This window comes from Oncorhynchus masou, chromosome 5 (assembly GCF_036934945.1).
Source record: "Oncorhynchus masou masou isolate Uvic2021 chromosome 5, UVic_Omas_1.1, whole genome shotgun sequence".
NCBI lineage: Eukaryota > Metazoa > Chordata > Actinopteri > Salmoniformes > Salmonidae > Oncorhynchus > Oncorhynchus masou.
The window spans coordinates 20,222,096-20,240,364 of record NC_088216.1 but is presented as its reverse complement, the minus strand read 5'-3'; the positions used below and the strand labels follow the sequence as shown (position 1 = coordinate 20,240,364).

At 44.8% G+C, this 18,269-nt stretch overlaps 1 protein-coding gene across 1 annotated transcript in view; it reads left to right on the top strand.

Annotated features, from left to right (window-relative positions):
• LOC135536638 (xylosyltransferase 1-like) overlaps positions 1–18,269 on the top strand; it is a 124,987-nt gene that overhangs the window by 49,007 nt on the left and 57,711 nt on the right. The window contains exon 2 of the mRNA XM_064962909.1: positions 12,020–12,656. Within this exon, the coding sequence (XP_064818981.1) occupies positions 12,020–12,656 (637 nt within the window). The remainder of the gene's footprint in view (positions 1–12,019; positions 12,657–18,269) is intronic.

The window sequence follows — 18,269 nt, the reverse complement described above, 5'->3', positions numbered from 1 at the left end:
GGTCCGGTTGCATAAGGCGGGATGTGAAAGTGGAACTTAAAATATTTATAATGTTTGCACAGCATTAGCATGCTCCTCTCTCTCTCACACACACACACACACTCACTCACTCACTCACTCACTCACTCACTCACTCACACTCACACACACACACACACACACACACACACACACACACACACACACACACACACACACACACACACACACACACACACACACACACACACACACACACACACACACACACACACACACTCATACACACACAGGAGGAAGAGACAATGAATGGATCCTCTTTTTACCACCATCTGTCTTTGCGAGGTCAACTACAGTATATTAATAGTCTACATTTAATCAAATCAAAAAGTTACTTTGATTTGAAATGTGTCTTTATGTAAATGTTATTCTATCAAAAAGTATTCCATCTTAATTTGATGAAGTGAAAAGTGTACTCCTGTAGCCTACAGTACATTTTGAAGTAAGTTCCTCAATACTTCCTTGTTGTCTTATGTGGTGTTGTCATGGCAATGATCAAATCAAATCAAATGTTATTATGCGTCGGTATGCGTCAAATACAACCTTGCCATGAAATGCTTACTTACAAGCCCTTAACCAACAGTGCAGTTTAAAAAAACATATGGATAAGAATAAGAGATAAAAGTAACAAGTAATTAAAGAGTGAACAGGGTAGTGCAGGAGGGAGCTGAGCACGCACCCCTGAGGGGCCCCTGTGTTGAGGATCAGCATGGCGGATGTGTTGTTACCTACCCTTACCACCTGGGGGCGGCCCGTCAGGAAGTCCAGGATCCAGTTGCAGAGGGAGGTGTTTAGTCCCAGGGTCCTTAGCTTAGTGTGAGCCATGACCAGCCTTTCGAAGCACTTCATGGCTACAGACGTGAGTGCTACGGGTCGGTAGTCATTTAGGCAGGTTACCTTAATGTTCTTGGGCACAGGCACATGATGTCACGCTGGGCTTGTGGGACATGCTCGTTGAATGCCAGTAATGCCCACTGACACAGTGACTACAAACCGGACATCACAAAGTCAACACAAACAAACACACACACACACCAAACACACACACACACACACACACACACACACACACACACACACACACACACACACACACACACACACACACACACACACACACACACACACACACACACACACACTCAAAACAGCTTTCAAACTGCTTTCTCACCAGTGCACTGAAGCAGGGGGAGATTGGGAGAATTCACCAAAGCCCCTCTCTCTGTTAGTCTCTCACACAAACCCTCCCTCATCCCCCCTCTTCTCTGTCCCCTGCCTGGGCCTTTGTTGTTGTTGGGGGGAGGGCTCCCTGGTTCTATGCATTGTACCCCCTGCTCCTCACACATTAGCATGAACACACAACCCCCCCCCCCACACACACACACATCTCCTCTATATGTCAGCTGGAGTAGCCCTCCTGTAAAGTGAACAATAACCACACTATAGCTTCTTTTAAAGGGGACTTGATGATGTCGTAGGGAGATTATCTCTCCTCCTCCTCCTCCTCATCCTTCTCTCATTCTCCCACTGTCACATCGCACCATGGTGAATGGAATGGCCATGGCTGTGCGGTTCAATCACTGTCAAGTAGCAGAGAAGAAGATAAGAGGTTCCCCTTGTGTGAAATTTCACGATGCACAATTGATTTAAATAGCGGTGTCATTCCACAGAGAGAGACAAGATGGTTCTGTGGTGCCCTTGGTGAGATACGACTCGGGTCATGTGACGAGGGTCTATTCAGAGCTTCTTCGACGTGAAGGGCCACTGGTTTTATGGGAAAGAGAGAGTAGGGGGAACATTAGGGGTGAACTGACAGTATCTTCTCGTGGTCTTTTAAGGGTCCTTTATGCCCCTTGAGAGATAGAGACACATGATTTGATGCCAGACTGATTTATTTTCACTATGTCATATGGTAAGTCCCATGGTTCATTGAGACAGGAGAAGGGAGGGGGGGGGGTAGAAGGTTTATGGAGAATAGAGTGATATTTGACTCTATGTACAGTATTGGGAAACAGTGAACTCTCTGGTCCAGGATTGTTGTTGTCACTGGCCAGGCCTGGTATGGAGGCTGGATGTCTGACCCTAGTCTCTGTCCTATGTGTCCCTCTGGGTGGCCCCTGGGTGACCCCATGTGTTTGTCTGTGGCCCAAGGGTGGCTGGCCGCCACTATCACCTCTATACTGTCACCTTCTCCCTCTGGCCTGGGGATGTGTGAGGCATGGAGGAGAGAGGAGGCTGGGTGTGTGTATGTGGGAGGGGGGATGTGTGTGTGTGTGTGTGTGTGTGTTTGTTTGTGTGTTTGTGTTGTAATCCGGCCATGTAAACTGCTCTGATATAGACTTCTCTTATGGAAAAGGCAAAATCAAATCCAATGTTATTTGTCACATACACATGGTTAACAGATGTTAATGCGAGTGTAGCGAAATGCTTGTGCTTCTAGATCCGACAATGCAGTAATAACCAACGAGTAATCGAACCTAACCATTTCACAATAACTACCTTATACACACAAGTGTAAAGGGATGAAGAATATGTACATGAAGATATATGAATGAGTGATGGTACAGAACGGCATAGGCAAGATGCAGTAGATGCTATAGAGTACAGTATATACATATGAGATGAGTAATATAGGGTATGTAAACATATTAAGTGGCATTGTTTAAAGTGTCTAGTGCTACATTTTTTACATCAATTTTTCCAGTATTGAAGTGGCTGGAGTTGAGTCAGTATGTTGGCAGCATAATGAGACAGAGGAAGTCTGGAATCCTGCCTACCTCCCTTCATTTTGTAAAATGTATTTGATTTCATCGAAGTGCTAACAACATCCTATATTACCGTGTTAGATAGAATGGATCATTCGGGGTGTTTGTTTTTCAACTCGGTGAAATAAAATGAACCAAAATGTGAATCACAGGCAATTTTCACATCACCAAGTCACTTTCAATTCAATTTCCTCAACTGTCTGGGGGAGTTGAAGTATAATTGACCCCAATGTAATATCCTCTGTAAATACAACTGCACATGACTCATACATATGATACAGTCTGGAGTACATGACGGCTCCAGTCCTTAGTGGCTGCAGACATATTCAGCTGTAGGACTAATACATGTTACGTAGAGTCTGAGGGGACATTTTCAGCTGTAGATGGGAGATTTCCCAGGGACTAGTGAACTCCCAGAAAGCTCCAGAAAACCCCTGATACGTCCCAAATTGCACCCTTTTCCATATGTAGGGTACTACTTTTGACCAGTGCCCACAGTGCACTACTTTTGACCAGAGCCCTATGTAGGGAATAGGGAGCCATTTGGGATGCAGAACCTTATCTTTCATTTTCACTCTAGTAAACCTGCTTAGGAAATGTCTAAAAAAAAGTAGGAGCTCCACCATAGGGAATGATATTAATATCTCTAATTTCTATCTGTACTGCAAACCAGCTTCTCCACACGGGTTCCCCCTGTTTCTCAATGGGGTTTTTTCATATATATATATATATATATGTGTGTGTGTGTAGGTATCTTTTTATATTGAGATTTTTGTTATAAAGTGTGTGGAAAGTGTTTGGTTTTTAAAGGAAGTGAGAACATCATTTTTGAGGAAGTTTTAGTTGGTAGTTCCATTTTCTGGGTTTTTGGACTGAAATATTTAGTTTGCCCAGTTGGGAGGCTACATTACGGCCACATAATTGACATATGAAAATGTCCCAACACCAGACGTTGAAAAAGTCTGCATATTTAACATTAATTTCCGGAATTACAGTAGCCTTTGAAGTTGGGCTATTTTAAATCCCCAAATTAGCTGAAAAAGCTTTTCTGAGAAGTTCAGTTGGTATTTTTGAGAAGCAACTAGTTACTTCATTGCATTGTAGATAGAAGGGGAGCGTGGAAAGTCTTGTCCACTTGAAGTTCTCCTAAAGACCTATGTTGTTCAGTTGAATACCGGCTACTTTATAATGGATGTGTTTTCTGAGGTAAACATTTCTCTTTGCAAAGAGAGAAGCCAGTCTCGAGGACCATTTCCTCTTCTGGAGTGTTTCTGATATTGCTGCATATTTTTCACAGTCACAAGATTGGTGGCATAACGCCTCACATTTTCATTGTAACAGTACCGCACACACACTCTATATGAAAGGTATTTATTGAAGTGTGTGTGTGTGTGTGTGTGTGTGTGTGTGTGTGTGTGTGTGTGTGTGTGTGTGTGTGTGTGTGTGTGTGTGTGTGTGTGTGTGTGTGTGTGTGTGTGTGGTGTGCGTGGTATGCTTGTGCGTGCGTGCGCATACCAAAGACTCTCAGCTCATTCAGCATGGCTACACACACACACACACACACACAATGCATGTGACCAGCATTCCTTCAGTCGAAGCCATGAAAGAGAGCGAGAACAGAAATAGGCGGAGGGGGGGGGGGAGGAGGGAGGGAGGCAGGGAGGGAGGGAGGGAAGGAGGGAGGGAGGGAGGGAGAGAAGGGCACGCCGTAATGTTCAGGAAAAACAATGTTCAGGTATGAGTTAAAAGCACATTGTAAAATGTTGAAAGCACTTTAAGCGTCAAATAAAAGACACAGCTCTTATCCAAGGTTGGTACCTCCTACAACGTACTCAGTGTGCTCTAAGTCACAGGAGGTTGGTGGCACCTTAATTGGGGAGGACGGGCTCGTGGTATTGGCCAGAGCGAAATGAGTGAATAAGTGGAATGGTAACAAATTCATCCAACACGTGGTTTCCAGGTTTTGATACCATTCGCTCCGTTCCTCCCCTCAGCAGCCTCCTGTGCTCTAAGTATACTCTAAGTATACACATGAATACATGTGCGTTGAGGCATGAAGTAATGCGGATTAAACAGTTGATATGAGACATATCGCAGCTTGGAGCAGACCTGAGTTCAGATACTATACCTGCAGCCGTGTTCCTGTAGTGTTAGTAGCCAGCGTCCGTGGTTCGTAACAGGAAGCGGGGCTGGCACAGGGATCAGCGCTTTTTACATCTAGGTAATTATGAAAGAGCTTTAACGACACAGCAGGGGATCCTGACTGACGACTGAGGCTGCCCCACAGAGTGCCTGATCAACACGACCAGCTCAACACACGATGAAGGATCCAGCAGCACGTGTCATGTGTGGCCTGCTAACCTACGGCAGGCCAGTTTGATTAGTCATGTCTGACGAGGCAGATGGGTAAGGAGGAGACCGATGTGTGAACTGATTTGAGATGATCATTTACCAAAGATAGTGGATAAATGAAGATGTCCCACTCAGGCAGTTTAGCAATCTGAGAAAATGGTCAGTTCCGGACTGGACTGCTTCACGGGGTGGCTTTCCCATAGGCGCCAATGCATTGGCAGCTGGGTCTGGTCTGTTTAGTTCATTGGCTGTATATGAACCAGAATAGATTAGCGAGTGGGATGTCTCTCTTGCTCTGCCGTCTCTGGGTTTACTTCTGGAGCTCCATGTTCTCATTCTTTAGTGTCACCTCATAGTTGATGGTTCAGTATCCTAACCTTACAAACAGAGGCTTACTTTAGCATTGTAGCTATTGTATTACAAGCAGAGGCTTACTTTAGCATTGTAGCTATTGTATTACAAGCAGAGGCTTACTTTAGCATTGTAGCTATTGAATTACAAACAGAGGCTTACTTTAGCATTGTAGCTATTGTATTACAAACAGAGGCTTACTTTAGCATTGTAGCTATTGTATTAGCCTGGTTCCTCTCTAGGTTTCTTCCTAGGTTTTGGCCATTCTAGGGAGTTTTTCCTAGCCACCGTGCTTCTACACCTGCATTGCTGAGTTTCTGTACAGCACTTTGAAATATCAGCTGAGGTACAAAGGGCTATATGAATACATTTGATTTTATTTGAAATTTGATATTACAAATTGTAATGTAAGTGCTGCTGATTTTCATCAGTACAGGAATGCTTATTACTGAATGTTTCCCCCATTACTGACCAGCTCTCCTCATTACCCAGAGGGCCAGTTTCATGGCTGTTACGTCATAGCCTTGCGGAGATGGCATGTTTCTCTGCAGGGAAAAAGAGATAGAAGCAGCTGTAGTTAACCGATAGATGGAGTGTGTGTGTGTGCGTGTGTGCTTGTGTGTCTGTGTGTGTGTGCGTGCGTGCGTGCGGTGTGAGAGAGAACGATTTGTCAGATAGCAGTTGATTGAGTGTGTATGGGAGCCACAGCTCATCTGAGTTGGCCCCATGTGGGAGAAATAGCCAGTAAAACGAGGGCCAGATTTAAAGTGATGTGTTCAGTGCTGCTGCTAAGGTTCACCAGGGGACCAGTACAGTAAATGACAATAGGGATGGAGGATGGAGGGAAGGAGGGAGGGAAGGGTAGTGCCAGTGTGCAGGTAGAATTTGAGAAATGAACAGATTTCCCCCCTGGAGTGAGAGATGGGAGGACGAGGAGAGGGAGAGTGGGTATGCCTGAGCAGCTGTGGTGTGAGAGATATGAAGTTGAAAGGAGATTGGAGAATGGAGGGGGGGGCAGGCCAGATGAAGTATCTCCCTCTCTCCCCTGTGGTAAAGGAAATGGGCTAAATGGAATGAGCCGGTATGATGTGTACAGTATGACAAACCATCCCATGTAGGTGGGGGTGGTTCAGTCAGAGTTCCAGCCTCAGTCCCTCACTCCATTGCCCCAACCCTCCTACCTGCAATGATGGATAGCCCGAACGTTTACCCTTTTACCTGCTTGCATTCTCTCTCGCTGAGCGATTGGGGCCGAGAGGGGCGAAGGGAGTTTAGCGAACCGGGCTTGGCCTCCCCAAAGCACACTGTAGGTAAAGACAGATTCCCCCGAGTGATCGATAACCAAGCACACACACGCGCACACACACCCTAATGGCCTAGCTTCCTAGCCTCACCATCCCTGGGCTATTAATTGTCCATTTCCCCATCTTTTCCTCTCTAAGAGCCCCCTGCTCTGTCCCCACAGAGTTAAACACAGACTGAGATTAAAGAGAGAGAAGTCCTTTAAACGCAAGAGGGAGGGAGAGGATGAGAGAGAGAGAGGGGGTGAGAGAGAGAGAGGAAATGAAGGGCAGTAGAAAGAGAGAAAGGAAATGAAGGGCAGTAGAAAGAGAGAGAGGAAATGAAGGGGAGCAGAAAGAGAGAGAGGAAATGAAGGGCAGTAGAAAGAGAGAGAGGAAATGAAGGGCAGAAAGAGAGAGATGAAATGAAGGGCAGTAGAAAGAGAGAGAGGAAATGAAGGGCAGAAAGAGAGAGAGGAAATATAGGGCAGTAGAAAGAGAGAGAGGAAATGAAGGGCAGTAGAAAGAGAGAGAGGAAATGAAGGGCAGTAGAAAGAGAGAGAGAGGAAATGAAGGGCAGTAGAAAGAGAGAGAGAGGAAATGAAGGGCAGAAAGAGAGAGAGGAAATGAAGGGCAGTAGAAAGAGAGAGAGGAAATGAAAGGCAGAAAGAGAGAGAGGAAATGAAGGGCAGTAGAAAGAGAGAGAGGAAATGAAGGGCAGTAGAAAGAGAGAGAGGAAGTGGTGGGCAGTAGAAAGAGAGAGAGGAAATGAAGGGCAGTAGAAAGAGAGAGAGGAACTGAAGGGCAGAAAGAGAGAGAGGAAATGAAGGGCAGTAGAAAGAGAGAGAGGAAATGAAGGGCAGTAGAAAGAGAGAGAGGAAATGAAGGGCAGTAGAAAGAGAGAGAGGAAATGGTGGGCAGTAGAAAGAGAGAGAGGAAATGAAGGACAGTAGAAAGAGAGAGAGGAAATGAAGGGCAGTAGAAAGAGAGAGAGGAAATGGTGGGCAGTAGAAAGAGAGAGAGGAAATGAAGGGCAGTAGAAAGAGAGAGAGAGGAAATGAAGGACAGTAGAAAGAGAGAGAGGAAATGAAGGGCAGTAGAAAGAGAGAGAGGAAATGAAGGGCAGTAGAAAGAGAGAGAGAGGAAATGAAGGGCAGAAAGAGAGAGAGGAAATGAAGGGCAGTAGAAAGAGAGAGAGGAAATGAAGGGCAGTAGAAAGAGAGAGAGGAAATGAAGGGCAGTAGAAAGAGAGAGAGGAAATGAAGGGCAGTAGAAAGAGAGAGAGAGGAAATGAAGGGCAGAAAGAGAGAGAGGAAATGAAGGGCAGAAAGAGAGAGAGGAAATGAAGGGCAGAAAGAGAGAGGAAAGAAACTAGGGATCAGGAGAGAGCGGGGGAGGGGAATCGGAATGAGACAAAGAGATAGAGAGAAGAACAGAGGAACAGAAGTATTTATTTATCCACATGTGAATCATATTCATCCCCCGGTTTCATTATACAACATGTTTTTTTATACTTTTGAATGCAGCAATGCCTTATTAAATCCAGTGATTCGCAGATCAGAGAACAACCCTGTTGATTTAGCCAGAGGCCTGCTGTGCTGTTGGGCTCAACCCTTTTCTCTTTCAAATAGAGACAGTTAAAAGATGGAGACAACAGATTTAATGCGTTTGGATTTGGGCTTTCCTGCGATTCCAACCGTGTCCCTTCTTCTCATGTCTCTCACGGCCCACGCAAAGCCAGGGATATCTGCTGCTCCAGGGCTAACATGTGCTCTTTTTAAACTCCACTCCTCTCTCTTTCTATTCTCTCTCTCTCTCTCTCTCTCTCTCTCTCTCTCTCTCTCTCTCTCTCTCTCTCTCTCTCCCTCCCTCCCTCCCTCCCTCCCTCCCTCCCTCCCTCCCTCTCTCTCTCTCTCTCTCGGTAGTGATCGGTAGTGTAGGGCAGCTGTTACATGGAGGATTAACATCTTCCAACGTGTATTACCTCAGCCGGTATAACACAGCAGCTGTGAACCGCCACACACACACACACACACACACACACACACACACACACACACACACACACACACACACACACACACACACACACACACACACACACACACACACACACACACACAGAGGAGAAGAGAGGCGGTGACCCAGTTGTGGCAGCAGGTGGGTTGGAGGTGATTTGAACGAGGTTGAGGTTTAAGAGAATCAGTGGGTGTAATGAAGAGGGTACTTTAGCTATTTGCACATATGATGCAACACTGTACATAGTCAAACTTTTATGAGTGTAATGTTCACTGTTCATTTCTGATGCTTTATTTCCCCTTGTTTATTTACATTTTTGTGGATTGTCTATTTCACTTGCTTCTCAATGCTTCCCCATGCAAATAAAGCCAATTGAATTGAGAGATTGTTAAAAGACAGCTGTACCTTTGTGAGTGAATAAAGACCCTTTTAATTGAATTGAGAGAGAGAACTGACAGTAAGAATGTTTTGCAAACGATTAGAAAGATCTATCATAAATCTTATAAAAATGCCCGCCCCTCCCCTCTCTCCACCCCCTGCCCCTCTCTCTCTGGCCCTCCCTCCTCTTCTGTTTCCCTACTTGTCTCTGTCTCAGTCTTCCACCTCTGTAATAGGCTCAGACACAAGGTGTTTGCAGAGAGAAGAGGTTGATGTGCTGATAACAGGCTGGCTTTAGGGGAGAGAAATGCATTTCCTTACCGAGCAGTGTGCCTCTCTCGGTCTCTCCTTTTCACCTCTCTCTCTCTCTCTCTCTCTCTCTCTCTCTCGACGTCTGGCTTTTCTCGCTCCTTGCTCCCTCTCTTCTCTCTCTCTATCCTTTTCACTGCACTTCTCTCTCATTTGCTCGCTTTCACTCATTCTCTGCCTGAATCTCCTGCTCTGTCAATGTCTTGCTCTCCATTTCTCTCTCGCTCTCTCTCTCCATCACCCCCTCTCTCTTTCTATCACCTCACTCTTGCTCTCTCTCACTCTCGTTCTATATCCTCTCTCTCAATCACCGCTCTCGCTCTCTATCACCTCTCCGAGCAGTGTGCCTCTCTCGGTCTCTCCTCACCTTCACCTCTCTCTCTCGACGTCTGGCTTTTCTCGCTCCTTGCTCCCTCTCTTCTCTCTCTCTATCCTTTTCACTGCACTTCTCTCTCATTTGCTCGCTTTCACTCATTCTCTGCCTGAATCTCCTGCTCTGTCAATGTCTTGCTCTCCATTTCTCTCTCGCTCTCTCTCTCCATCACCCCCTCTCTCTTTCTATCACCTCACTCTTGCTCTCTCTCACTCTCGTTCTATATCCTCTCTCTCAATCACCGCTCTCGCTCTCTATCACCTCTCTCTCTCTCTCCTTTCTCTCTCTCGCTCTCTATCACCTCTCTCTCTCTCGCTCTCTATCACCTATCTCTCTCTCTCTCGCTCTCTATCACCTCTCTCTCTCTCTCGCTCTCTATCACCTTTCTCTCTCTCTATCATTTCTCTCTCTCACTTCTCTCTCGTTCTCTCTTGCTCTCTCACTTCTCTCTCGCTCTCTCACTTCTCTCTCGCTCTCTCACTTCTCTCTCGCTCTCTCACTTCTCTCTCGCTCTCTCACTTCTCTCTCGCTCCCTCACTTCTCTCTCGCTCCCTCACCTCTCTCTCTCTATCACCTCTCTCTCTAAATCTCTCTCACTTCTCTATAACTCTCTCTCACCTCTCTCTCCCTCTATCACCTCTCTCACTTCCCTCTCTCTCACCTCTCTCTCTATCACCTCTCTCTCTCACCTCTCGCTCGTTCTCTCACCTCTCTCGCCCTCTATCACCTCTCTCACTTCCCTCTCTCTCACCTCTCTCTCTCTCTATCACCTCTCTCTCTCACCTCTCGCTCGTTCTCTCACCTCTTTCTCTCTATCACCTCTCTCTCTCACCTCTCGCTCGTTCTCTCACCTCTCTCTCGCTCTCAGCTGTGACTGTAAACAGAGAGACACATGAAGCCTCAGCTTGTACTGGAGCTCTATATCCTCTCCCACCGCTGTTGTTCTTTGCCCTTCCTCTCTCTCTCACACACACACACACACACACACACATTTGCTCTCCTCCCTCGCTCTCCGCCTGTCTAGCGAAGTGTGTGTGTTTCACGGCGTCTCAGCCAGGTAGGCAGAGGAAGCTCTCTCACCTGTTCCATTTGATGCGTCGGGGAACATTTCAGTGAAGCGAGTGCTTCCGAGGTGCGGCAGAACTCTCCCGCATGTCAACGCTCTCCTCTCCTCCTTGTCATCCCCCTCTTACTCTCTCCATCCCTCACTCTCTCCATTCCTCCCTCTCTCCATCCCTCCCCCTCTCTCGGCTTGTTCTGGTGGAAAGATGGGAAAATTGTACATTCAGACCTTGGCTCAAAGCCCACAAACAGGGGCTGCAAACACACACACACACACACACACACGGCGGCGACACACACACTGCCTCCTTTTCACACGCCATACTATTGTAATTCCATAATCATCACGTGGCTCCGGAGAATGTGGAATAACAGAATATGTGTGTTCCCTGAATGCTTACACACACACACAAACACGACACCCACACACCACACACACACACACACACAGAATCACATTCCGGTGCTTTATCCCCCTTGCTAATCTGTTTACGGGGTGACAGGCACGTCAGGGGAAAAGTTAATTGAAATCGGTACTAATCTGATGATGACACGCACACAGCCACAGAAAGTAGTCCTCGTCCCCGTCGTCACCGTGGCGATAGGCCCAGTCAGCCAGTCAGGTTGCACCTTGTTGTGTTGTGGCAGGGAGCGGAGGGAGTCAATAAGTTAATGCTACTTAATTTCATGCCTCTTGGTTCTGTTAAGCTGCTTGGTGTGTGTGGCGTGTTGATTGGTAATCTGACATTTGATATGTGCCTCACTGACTCACTCACCACAGATCTGGTTCTGCTTGTTTGTGCCCCCCTATCCCCCCCCCTTCTCTCATTATCTATCCTTCTCTTTCCTCCCATCTTCTCCTTTCCTTCTCTCTCTCTTTTCCCTTTCCTCCCCTCTTTCCTTCTCCTCTTTCCACCCCTCTTTCCTTCTCCTCTTTCCTCCCCCTCCTCATTCCCCCTTCTCTCTCATTTACTCCATTCTTCCCTCCTCCCATCATTGTAAATAAGAATTAGTTCCGAACTAAATTACGTTAAAATTAAAAACCAACAACAATGAAACTAATCTGCTCTCTCTGTCTCCTCTTCTCACAGGATGGCTACTACTCCCACCGCCCCAAGGAGAAAGTCAGAGTGGACAGCAACAATGAGAACTCTGTGCCCAAAGACTTTGAGAACATAGACAATAGTAACTTTGGCGCCCGTTCGCAGCCCCAGCGCCAGCCTCCAGGGGGCGCTGACAGTAACAAACGCAGGGAGAGGCTGCAGGAGAAGGCCCATGATGAAAAGGCAACCTGGAAGGATAACGCTCCGATTCTCAGCCGGAGCTCCAACGAGGTCCTCCAGTACGGACGAGCCGTAGCCCAGAATGGCTCACTTCCTGTGGGCCCGAAAGCGGTTGGAGCCGGGGTGGACTCCAGGAACCACCACAGCCGCTCTTCACAGCCACAGAGCCAGGGTCAGGCTCAGACTTACCCACAGTCGCAGTCCCACCCCCAGACTCAACATAGACACCAACACCAGCATCAAACCAGGAAGCAGGCGACTGCGGCTCCATTGGAGGTCGTTTACGACCAGCCGCCCAAGTGTGAGATCAGTGGGAAGGAAGCCATTTCGGCTCTGTCCAGAGCCAAGACCAAGGAGTGCCGGCAGCAGATAGCTGAAGTGTACTGCAGACACAAGGAAGGTCAACTGATGCCTGAGAAGGTCACCCGCTACTGTCCCATAGAGGGTGAGTTAGTAGATATAGTGTTACTACTGTTACTGTACCATAGAGGGTGAGTTAGTAGATATAGTGTTACTACTGTTACTGTACCATAGATGGTGAGTTAGTAGATATAGTGTTACTACTGTTACTGTCCCATAGAGGGTGAGTTAGTAGATATAGTGTTACTACTGTTACTGTACCATAGATGGTGAGTTAGTAGATATAGTGTTACTACTGTTACTGTACCATAGAGGGTGAGTTAGTAGATATAGTGTTACTACTGTTACTGTACCATAGAGGGTGAGTTAGTAGATATAGTGTTACTACTGTTACTGTATCATAGAGGGTGAGTTAGTAGATATAGTGTTACTACTGTTACTGTCCCATAGAGGGTGAGTTAGATATAGTGTTACTACTGTTACTGTACCATAGATGGTGAGTTAGTAGATATAGTGTTACTACTGTTACTGTACCATAGAGGGTGAGTTAGTAGATATAGTGTTACTACTGTTACTGTACCATAGAGGGTGAGTTAGATATAGTGTTACTACTGTTACTGTCCCATAGAGGGTGAGTTAGATATAGTGTTACTACTGTTACTGTACCATAGAGGGTGAGTTAGTAGATATAGTGTTACTACTGTTACTGTAGATGGTGAGTTAGTAGATATAGTGTTACTACTGTTACTGTCCCATAGAGGGTGAGTTAGATATAGTGTTACTACTGTTACTGTACCATAGATGGTGAGTTAGTAGATATAGTGTTACTACTGTTACTGTACCATAGAGGGTGAGTTAGTAGATATAGTGTTACTACTGTTACTGTACCATAGATGGTGAGTTAGTAGATATAGTGTTACTACTGTTACTGTACCATAGATGGTGAGTTAGTAGATATAGTGTTACTACTGTTACTGTACCATAGATGGTGAGTTAGTAGATATAGTGTTACTACTGTTACTGTATCATAGAGGGTGAGTTAGTAGATATAGTGTTACTACTGTTACTGTACCATAGATGGTGAGTTAGTAGATATAGTGTTACTACTGTTACTGTACCATAGAGGGTGAGTTAGTAGATATACTGTTACTACTGTTACTGTACCATAGAGGGTGAGTTAGTAGATATAGTGTTACTACTGTTACTGTACCATAGATGGTGAGTTAGTAGATATAGTGTTACTACTGTTACTGTACCATAGAGGGTGAGTTAGTAGATATAGTGTTACTACTGTTACTGTACCATAGAGGGTGAGTTAGTAGATATAGTGTTACTACTGTTACTGTATCATAGATGGTGAGTTAGTAGATATAGTGTTACTACTGTTACTGTATCATAGAGGGTGAGTTAGTAGATATAGTGTTACTACTGTTACTGTATCATAGAGGGTGAGTTAGTAGATATAGTGTTACTACTGTTACTGTACCATAGATGGTGAGTTAGTAGATATAGTGTTACTACTGTTACTGTATCATAGAGGGTGAGTTAGTAGATATAGTGTTACTACTGTTACTGTACCATAGATGGTGAGTTAGTAGATATAGTGTTACTACTGTTACTGTATCATAGAGGGTGAGTTAGTAGATATAGTGTTACTACTGTTACTGTATCATAGATGGTGAGTTAGTAGATATAGTGTTACTACTGTTACTGTCCCATAGAGGGTGAGTTAGTAGATATAGTGTTACTACTGTTACTGTACCATAGATGGTGAGTTAGTAGATATAGTGTTACTACTGTTACTGTATCATAGAGGGTGAGTTAGTAGATATAGTGTTACTACTGTTACTGTACCATAGATGGTGAGTTAGTAGATATAGTGTTACTACTGTTACTGTACCATAGAGGGTGATTAGTAGATATAGTGTTACTACTGTTACTGTATCATAGATGGTGAGTTAGTAGATATAGTGTTACTACTGTTACTGTACCATAGATGGTGAATTAGTAGATATAGTGTTACTACTGTTACTGTATCATAGAGGGTGAGTTAGTAGATATAGTGTTACTACTGTTACTGTACCATAGATGGTGAGTTAGTAGATATAGTGTTACTACTGTTACTGTATCATAGAGGGTGAGTTAGTAGATATAGTGTTACTACTGTTACTGTATCATAGAGGGTGAGTTAGTAGATATAGTGTTACTACTGTTACTTTACCATAGATGGTGAGTTAGTAGATATAGTGTTACTACTGTTACTGTACCATAGAGGGTGAGTTAGTAGATATAGTGTTACTACTGTTACTGTACCATAGATGGTGAGTTAGTAGATATAGTGTTACTACTGTTACTGTACCATAGATGGTGAGTTAGTAGATATAGTGTTACTACTGTTACTGTACCATAGAGGGTGAGTTAGTAGATATAGTGTTACTACTGTTACTGTATCATAGATGGTGAGTTAGTAGATATAGTGTTACTACTGTTACTGTACCATAGAGGGTGAGTTAGTAGATATAGTGTTACTACTGTTACTGTATCATAGAGGGTGAGTTAGTAGATATAGTGTTACTACTGTTACTGTATCATAGAGGGTGAGTTAGTAGATATAGTGTTACTACTGTTACTTTACCATAGATGGTGAGTTAGTAGATATAGTGTTACTACTGTTACTGTACCATAGAGGGTGAGTTAGTAGATATAGTGTTACTACTGTTACTGTACCATAGATGGTGAGTTAGTAGATATAGTGTTACTACTGTTACTGTACCATAGATGGTGAGTTAGTAGATATAGTGTTACTACTGTTACTGTACCATAGATGGTGAGTTAGTAGATATAGTGTTACTACTGTTACTGTATCATAGAGGGTGAGTTAGTAGATATAGTGTTACTACTGTTACTGTATCATAGAGGGTGAGTTAGTAGATATAGTGTTACTACTGTTACTGTACCATAGATGGTGAGTTAGTAGATATAGTGTTACTACTGTTACTGTACCATAGATGGTGAGTTAGTAGATATAGTGTTACTACTGTTACTGTATCATAGAGGGTGAGTTAGTAGATATAGTGTTACTACTGTTACTGTACCATAGATGGTGAGTTAGTAGATATAGTGTTACTACTGTTACTGTACCATAGAGGGTGAGTTAGTAGATATAGTGTTACTACTGTTACTGTACCATAGATGGTGAGTTAGTAGATATAGTGTTGTTGGGTATACTGGGAGTGAACAGCTTGGGTATACTGGGAGTGAACAGTTTGGTATACTGGGTGTGAACAGTTTTGGAATACTGGGAGTGAACAGTTTGGGTATACTGGGTGTGAACAGTTTGGTATACTGGGAGTGGACAGTTTGGGTATACTGGGTGTGAACAGTTTGGTATACTGGGTGTGAACAGTTTGGGTATACTGGGTGTGACCAGTTTGGTATACTGGGTGTGAACAGTTTGGTATACTGGGTGTGAACAGTTTGGTATACTGGGTGTGAACAGTTTGGTATACTGGGTGTGAACAGTTTGGTATACTGGGTGTGAACAGTTTGGGTATACTGGGTGTGAACAGTTTGGTATACTGGGTGTGAACCGTTTGGGTATACTGGGTGTGAACAGTTTGGGTATACTGGGTGTGAACAGTTTGGTATACTGGGTGTGAACAGTTTGGTATACTGGGTGTGAACAGTTTGGGTATACTGGGTGTGGTACACTCGAGCATTTTTGACCAGATACTCTTTCATATCATATAAAAACAATTGCTAGACCATTCTGTTTGTTAGTCAATCATAGTAACAGTGTAATCATCGTGCGACAGCTTGATAGAGGCTCCTTTGAAACATGTTGTTTGTTTTGTCGTCATGGTCTGTGTATGTACTGTCAGTGGCTGAGTCCCAAATGGCTCTAATCCCTTTATCGTCCACTTCTGTTGACCAGGGCTCGTAGGGTTCTGACAAAAGTAGTGCACTATTTAGGGAATAGGGAGCCATTTAGGACGTATACCATCTCTTTTTACAGCAGGAAAATACAATATGCCCTGAAGCTGAAATAAAATCTGTTTTGACTTAGGCACACAAACATAACCATTTATGCACGCACACACACACACACACACACACACACACACACACACACACACACACACACACACACACACACACCCATTTATGCACACACACAGATGTATGCACACACATATAGGTACACACACACACACACACAGATACACACGTACACACACTCACACTACACTTTCTGTTGTTTTACTGCTAATAATTCCAATTCATTTCAAAGTCAGGCAAGAAATGTGTTTCTTGGCTGATGAGAAATTTGTGCGAGAGAATGGAAGACACTTTTTGTATTTACACCAAATTGCTTTCCAATTTTCATTCTGGCCACAGAAATGCAAGTTTGCACACACACACACACACACACACACACACACACACACACACACACACACACACACACACACACACACACACACACGCACACACACACATGCACACTTACAACCACACACAGGCAGACGGATACACACAGGAACGCAGAAACTCTTTCGCTTTCTCACCCTCTTCCTTTCTCTCTCTTTCTTACTCACAGACACACACACACCGCACACACCGCACACACACTTTTCCAAGTAGACTGGTTGAACATCTGCAGGTTGGCAGAAGACTCCTGTAAACAAAATCTGTGAGCTTGCCACCATCGGTGAGGACCACGCATCAATGTTTAAAGAAACAACACACACACACACACACACACACACACACACACACACACACACACACACACACACACACACACACACACACACACACACACACACACACACACACACACAGAGGAGTGTATGGAGGACATGTGGAGAAAAGGAGAAAAAAGGCAGAATGATACATGGACATCTGGCCAGACATAACCAGACACTGTGCACCCACAATGACTGTGTAACCTTGTAGGCTACTGCTTGTCTATCTGGGACAATTCCAATGGTTGCGTCTGAAATCGCACCATAGTCACTTATAAGTGCACTACCTTTGAATAGGGCACCAACACACCTTGACTGCACCTTTTGAGTCCACCTTGACTGCACCTTTTGAGTCCACCTTGACTGCACCCTGTGAGTCCACCATGACTGCACCTTGTGAGTCCACCATGACTGCACCTTGTGAGTCCACCATGACTGCACCTTGTGAGTCCACCATGACTGCACCTTGTGAGTCCATCATGACTGCACCTTGTGAGTCCACCATGACTGCACCATGACTGCACCTTGTGAGTCCACCATGACTGCACCTTGTGAGTCCACCATGACTGCACCTTGTGAGTCCACCATGACTGCACCATGACTGCACCTTGTGAGTCCACCATAACTGCACCTTGTGAGTCCACCATGACTGCACCTTGTGTGTCCACCATGACTGTGCAACTTTGTTCTGTACAGCAATGTAAGCGAGGATACATATATGATATAAACCAACGCTTGTCTATCAGTGAATAAGCTCATGTCATCTCCCTAGACCAGGGCTGTCCAACCCTCTTCCTGGAGATCTACCATCCTGTGGGTTTTCAGTCCAACCCTAATTTAACACGCCTGATTCTACTAATTAGCTGCTCAACAAGACCTTAACTAGCTGAATCAGATATGCTAAATTAGGGTTGAACTGAAAAACCTACAGGACAGTAGATCTCCAGGAA